We start from the raw sequence: 6,938 nt of genomic DNA, 5'->3' as shown, positions 1-6,938 counted from the left end.
ATACTTATGCATAACATAAGCTTATTCATTGAAATAAATGTCAAAAGCACAACATTGTACACAATATATGTTTTAACATCTTAAAGACAAGTGACTCTAAGATTTAGTAAATTTGACATTTTACCTCTATGTACTTGAGGGAAAGGACATGCAAACACACCTTCACCATGACATTGTTGTAGAGTCAACGATCTACTTTCATTTACTATAGAAACATTTAAAGTGAGATGGGCATGTCTTTAATTATTGGATTTTTGTGTAAAAGTACTCTAATTGATGAACCATCATGTTTATGATGAAATGCTATGCAAACTTGCTAATTTATTAGTAAAATTTGGTGCTCCATGTGTAGCGCTTCAAAGCGACGGCTTGGTGCTCTATATATAGGGTATAAATGTATATATAAAATTTCTATAATTAAAAAATAGTTGAAGCCAAGCTTTGGGGTCTCTCAAGGTTGATTTCTTTGTGCCTCCACCACCCATTGCTCTTGCAAGTACTTTCTCAACAATGTTGAATAGTTTGTGACTAGGAGAACATATGTCTTGATTTTGTACACAAGGCACAGAACCCAAAATACAATACCTTTGTGTAAACACTATTGCTGCATGAAGTGTATCTTAGGACGATCCTATAACTGTTAGTAACACTGGTCCAAAGCACTATAGAAACTAGGCTCAAAGCGACTAATTACAAACCAACCTAAAGTCATCAAAATGCAGTGATACTTTACCTTGCAGTACATCAAGTCATGAGGATGTTGTTGATGAGATTATGGATAGAAATGAGGCTCTAAGTAGCTAGTCAAAAGGCTAGAAACTAGGGCCATTTTTCAATTTTGTCAATAACCTCCTCATCGCCCGATGCACTTTAAGATATAGTCACATCACATGAAAATTCATAGAAGTTTCAAAACTTATTTTCTCTAGCTCACCTTGTAGCTTCAACTCTTCATCCATCATGCCAACCAACCTTCTAAGGAAAGGGATCCGCAAATTCCCTTGTGGTAAAGGATGAGGGCCTTATTCTAAAGAGCTCATGTTGCAATGCCTAGAACCCAACCTCCAAGAAGTCCTTGAAATAATTACTTCACATGAGTTGGCAAAGTGTGAGCAAGTCATATCCCATTTCTTTAGGCAAAAACTTAATATATAAAGCCATAAAATACAAAAACTAAATGCCATAGAATGTAAGAACTTGCCTTTTTTTAAAAACAAGGTATTAGTGAAAATGCCATAAAACATATTAATGGTATAATCCACCTCACATGCAACAATGTTCTCCTAAGCAATATTAATGACACTCATAGTATCCAAGCTAGTGTTATTTTATCTTTTAAATTTTGCTATTTCTAGATACATATTCATGTAGTCATAGTCTGCCAAGTCATCCATAGAATCCTTGATGGGATTTGAGAATAACTTTCCTTCCTTTATCTCCATGCACTAAACTACATTAGAGAGCACCAACTATTGAATGCCATCTAGCTCAATAGGCATCAAAAAAGTAAAAATTTGTTTTTCAAGGATTGGCTCTTCAAATGGATATGGCAATGAGAGAGCCAACCCTTACTTGACACAATCTGATATTCATCTTCAAATGGATATGGCAATGAGAGAGCCAGACATGATCCGATATTCATCTTCAAGATTGATTGCCTCCTTGATAGTCTCTTCTCCCCCTTTACTAACCCTAAGAGTCAATGAAGTTGTGACTTCATTGTTGTTCTTCCAAGTCTAATGCAAGCAAGTCGATTGCCAATGTAGCATTGCATTCAACAAGCTCACAAGGCTTCATATTCGGAGCATAATGTGACCTTGAATATTTGTTATGGGTGTGACGTGTATTTATTTACATAATAAAATATGTCACACCAATACTTTTGTCACAATGTGAGAATTGACCTTTCTTTTGCTATAAGTTAGAATCGTACCCTTCTAGTGCCTTAATACATCTCCAATTTTAGATGCTTTCACCTTGAAAGCTCCCCTCATACTTGAATGCTCTTCTCTCTAGTTTTATTATTTACGCAATAGATACAAAGAATCATATGTAATCAATGAGAAACATGCATTGCAATACCCAACACTAAACAGTAAACATGGATTTACCTTAGAAATCAACTATGGCCTCAAGAGACATTAACATTTTGCAATCAAGTCCAAGTATTGACATAGAAACACATAGATATCTAAACACAACATAGAGCATAGATTGAACCCGAAAGCCTCACATTGATCATCATATTTATTTAAAATAAGAACAAAAATAATGATACAAAAATACTCAAAAAGTTGATGGTGCAAAAAGAACAATCATCATTTTAAATAGTCTCTTGTGACTCAATACATTGTGTGAATATATGGATAATATTACTCAAAAAGATAACGGTGTAAAAAGAACAATCATCGTTTTAAAAAGCCTCTTCTATGACTCACTACACATTGTGTAAATATATGGATAACATACCACAATAGTTACATGCGTGTCCAAATAGACAATTAGATTGACACTTATGATTATGTTTATATTAGATATGCTTAATGCCCCACCCTCATCAGGTGCCACCAATGATCCATGGTGCTTAAAGTTGTAAGGCCCCCATTATGAGAAAAAGCCATGTGTGAGCCCATGGTTGGGTCCAAATCTATGTGACCAAATGGTAAAAGGGTGATCTTCCGTAGGTCTAGCCTCTATGTTAAAGTAGTTAAGCTAGTAGAAACTCAAGGCACACTACCTTGAGATATGGGGTATAGGAGCTATCAAGGTTGTTTCAGGATTCAAGGGCCACAAAAGTGACCCTTGGCGTTGAGAGGGTCTTAAAGGGGCCAACATCCCCCCTAATGGAATCCGGAGGCAACACCCTTAACTTCACTGTAAAGAGAATATTCTAGAAAAGTGAATATTCTCTAAAATATTCCTTGGATGACTAGAAAAAGTTCATAACATGGTCAAATAAGTTGTCCACCACTTTCTCGAGCTATAAAACGAGGACATGTGCAAAGCCATAATGAATCTATCTTTCACCCAATCAAAGTTCTTCTAACTCGCCTTAAGCTCTTTGCCTGTCATCTGTCTAGATTACCATCTAAGCTTCGGAGTAGAAGCGTACAAGTAAACCAAGCATATCAATATAAACCAAAAATAGTAAATCAATCACAAAAGTCTGCAACTCGTAATAAATATAAAGAGAAGAAGAATGGGTCTCTCCTGTACTAGAGTTAATTGTTAAATGAAGAATAAATTCCAAAGTTATTATTATTGTCCAAAAAAAAACAGTTTCTCTTAAATGAGCATGAAAACATAATTTAAAAATAGAGAATATAAAATAAAGTTTTAGCTCAACACATCAATTTCTCTTAGCATGGAAATCTAAATCAACCAAAGAATCAACAAGACAATGATGTGAGGGAAAGTTAGCTCCTATGATCAAATAAGATAACACTCATCAAAATAAGATATTCTTTAAGATGAATAGAAGCTTCCTTTGACATTGTATTGCACTAGCACATTATATAAATCAAATACTCCACTGCAAATCCAAAAATGGCAATCAATCACAAAAAATCTAGCGATTTGGAGTGAAAACTTACATGTGAATAAATCAATAAAAGAGAATATTGATGCTATACTCGAAGTTTGATTATTACAAGAAGAATAAAAGCAATACTTAAGACCAATGCTCAAAATGTTCCTCTCTCTCAAACTACAACATCAAAACCTACTAAAAAAACAGCATAACATTTTTTAAAAAAAGAGAGATGCACGTCTTAAAATCAATTTTAGCAAATATAATAAATTAAAGAAATAAAAGTGATCAAAACACTGATTTCTCTTACTACAAAGGTCCAATGCAAATAAAAATTTATCAAAACAAAAAGAGGGAGAAGCTTACTCCTCAATTTTCAAGTGAAACTACAGTTGCAAGAGATACAAAGAAAATACACAATTAAAAATCAAACAAAAAAACGAGAAAAAATACACAAGATCAGATATTCTCGAACTTTGTGCACTTCTCATTCCCTCATTTTTTTAATTCCCTGCCATCTTATTTTTAAATCAAAATCCCATGATTTGAAGAGAGGATTCTCCACAAATGTGAACATCTTGCCTTCTTATTGGACAATCCAAAAGGCCTTCCTCTTTAAAAAGAATATTTTTGAAGGCCAATTTTTAAATCCAATTTTTCCTAATAATTCATCAAAGAGTGAGTTATGAAGTTGAAAAAAATAACCCTTCTCACTAATCCCATTGCAAAATCTCACTCTTTAACACTGCTCATTGGATTTGGGAGCAATGTTACACTAGTGTATATACATACACAACAAAAAACTCAAATCTCTACAATATACAACCAAGTTGATGATTACTAAGTGTGCCACATATAGCAAATAAACTAGCCTAGTTAGATTCTACATGCATGAGAGGGAAAAAAGCCTCAATGTTCATAGTGAATTCACACGCATCACTAATATAATATGGCAGCATAACATTTTTTAGGGCCATAACACTACCTAAAACGTTCACACATTACTAGCATAATATGGTAACATACGCTTTATAGAGCTACACCACATCTAAAGTATCATTTTAGAAACCCTTCACACATAATAAACATGGCCAAAAGAAAGAGCAAGTTTGATGGAACTCACATTACAAGTTGAACATTATTTGTTTCCTAGAAACAATGAGCAACTGTAATGACAAAATTCAACCAACATATTTTCTATAATCACTGTGTGTTATATGCAACCTTTACTAGCCATTCAAAGGAGTATCAAAACAGCCACCACCTATGATCCCAAAAAGGGTGAACGACTTTAGACAAACAATTCATTCACAACAAAACAAATAGTAGTTACTGTGATCTCATTCGGCGATTCCAAGCCACATTAACCAACAGCTTATGCTAGGTTATCCTCTCTTAAGTCCTTGAGGACCTCTCTCTTTATGCAGATTTCCATCTCTTGCCCATTTCTATAATGCTAAATGCACACAGATGCATTTGGGTAAAATCTCAAGGGTGTTTGAAATTCATCCGGACAGACATACATGAAAATGTACAAACAGTGAAAAATGGGCCATCTCCTATACAAATCTCTCCGGACAGAAATGACTAATGGAACTGATAACCATTTGACAAATGGTGATTGGCTTCAGCATGCAGCATGCTTTCTTGAGATGTCTGCTCCAAACGTGCCAGTCGACCTGTGAAACAAGTGGCAAAGCTTTCATCCAATACCCCGCTGCCAAGTGGCCTTTCAACCCCGTCACACTCCATCCAGATGAGTGTTGAACAGGCCTGATTCATAGGCACAGAGACGCACTTCTGACCAATACACAAGTGCATTTGAACTTTTGCTAAATTCCAGTGGGTTTGATGAGAACTTTAGAATCACGTAACCACGAACTTAGTTTTCAATCAGAAACCCAAATTGCAGATCACATTACAAACATGAAATATATCATTGAGATCACAAAAACGTCTATTCCAAAGCATTGCCTACAGAAATGCAGTTGAAAAACAGAAACAATGGTGAGCACAGAGTTGACAAAGAAGCGAAGTTGCACATCAAATTCCAGTCATACAGCACCACATTTGTCCCATGAGATGGTCTCTCCAAGACAACAATTTTGTTACAAACCCTGAAGTGGGTAAAGAAAGTCCAAAAAGTAGGAGACCTAGGACAAATTTTGTTACAATACTAATTTTGGGACTTCCCTTTTGCACAAGCAACTGTGTGTTATGCTACAAAGCATCCTCTTTTCCTCCTATAAACATCTAGGAAAGCCTTCAATGTACCTCTTCCTCCAGGTCCATCTTGCCTCAAGCAATGGCTTCTTGCGTTAAACTAAGCTTTTTGCTTGTTCATGTATTCTGGCATCTAAACAGGCCATTAGATAGAAAATGGATCTGCGATTGGACCCAACTATGAATATCTGAACTCTGTACAATTCGAATGTGCAGACCATGCACATACATGCCGGTTGAAGTTCCAAGTATTCTGAAGTACAACTCATGATGGTAATATACAATCACTGACTGGGAGCATCACTTCAAAATTCCCAAGCCAAAATCTCTGTGGTGAAGATTCTTTGAAAGAATTACTTTTTTGTGTACAAATTGTGGCATAACTTGGCCAGCTTATTTGATCACTGAAAAGAATTTTATGGAGGAACAAATAGGATATACTAGCCAGAATGCATCAGCAAGACAAAACTCTCGAATCTACTATGTTGACCAGCAGTTCTTCTGCAAGGCCTACCACTAGAGTTAATGCAAGTCTTGCTTCGGTCTCTGCCTTTGCGAAGGCCCTCTGAGCAGTATAGTATCTTGTTATGAGATTGCCATCTTTCTTGCAAGCCTGCTCTCACTCTTACAGAAGAAGATCTACTGCTTCTTTTACCTCTTGCATACCATAATGGAGGTGTATATAAGGATTTCTGTGAAATATCATCTAGCTCTTTCACTGGTTCAATATTGCAGGATCTGAAACATGAACACAACATCCAATCAACACAAAAGAATTTAACCTTAATTCCCAGCCCAAATACAATCCCCCTAATGTTCCAGGAGCCGCACTAAAAACAATCCCAGCCCAAATACAACCCCCTAGTAGTCCAACTCATATGACATAGCTAAAACTGTGTGTTCACATTAATCAAAGCTTCACATGGGTTCAAGAATAGTGACAAAATATACAGGAAACAGACATTTCACGTCTTGTACCAATATATCCACACTCTTGTAGACCATAATGGCAAAATTTCAAGGTTTGGCTTCTCTTCAGCTAGGCTTCTCAAATAGATAGAATTTTCTGAAAAGCATTTACTAAAATTTTAAACTCTGCAAGAAGGCGTGCCTAAGAGTCTTCTAATTTATAGAAAGGAGGTCCTCAAGGATTTTAAAAGAATGATGGAGTTTTAAACATGTGAAG

At 35.7% G+C, this 6,938-nt stretch overlaps 1 protein-coding gene across 3 annotated transcripts in view; it reads right to left on the bottom strand.

The window, feature by feature from the left end:
- Positions 1–5,500: 5,500 nt before the first annotated feature.
- Positions 5,501–6,938, bottom strand: part of LOC148038853 (transcription factor jumonji (jmjC) domain-containing protein) — a 36,429-nt gene continuing 34,991 nt past the window's right edge. For all 3 annotated transcript variants that reach the window (XM_087674744.1, XM_087674743.1, XM_087674745.1), the window contains exon 34: positions 5,501–6,490. In XM_087674744.1, the coding sequence (XP_087530870.1) occupies positions 6,193–6,490 (298 nt within the window). In that variant the 3' untranslated portion in view covers positions 5,501–6,192. The remainder of the gene's footprint in view (positions 6,491–6,938) is intronic.

Source organism: Lygodium microphyllum, chromosome 3 (assembly GCF_053477565.2).
Source record: "Lygodium microphyllum isolate KBCC chromosome 3, Lygodium_microphyllum_v1.1.10, whole genome shotgun sequence".
Lineage (NCBI taxonomy): Eukaryota > Viridiplantae > Streptophyta > Polypodiopsida > Schizaeales > Lygodiaceae > Lygodium > Lygodium microphyllum.
The sequence above is the reverse complement of the archived record's forward strand: the minus strand, read 5'-3'. Positions and strand labels throughout refer to the sequence as shown.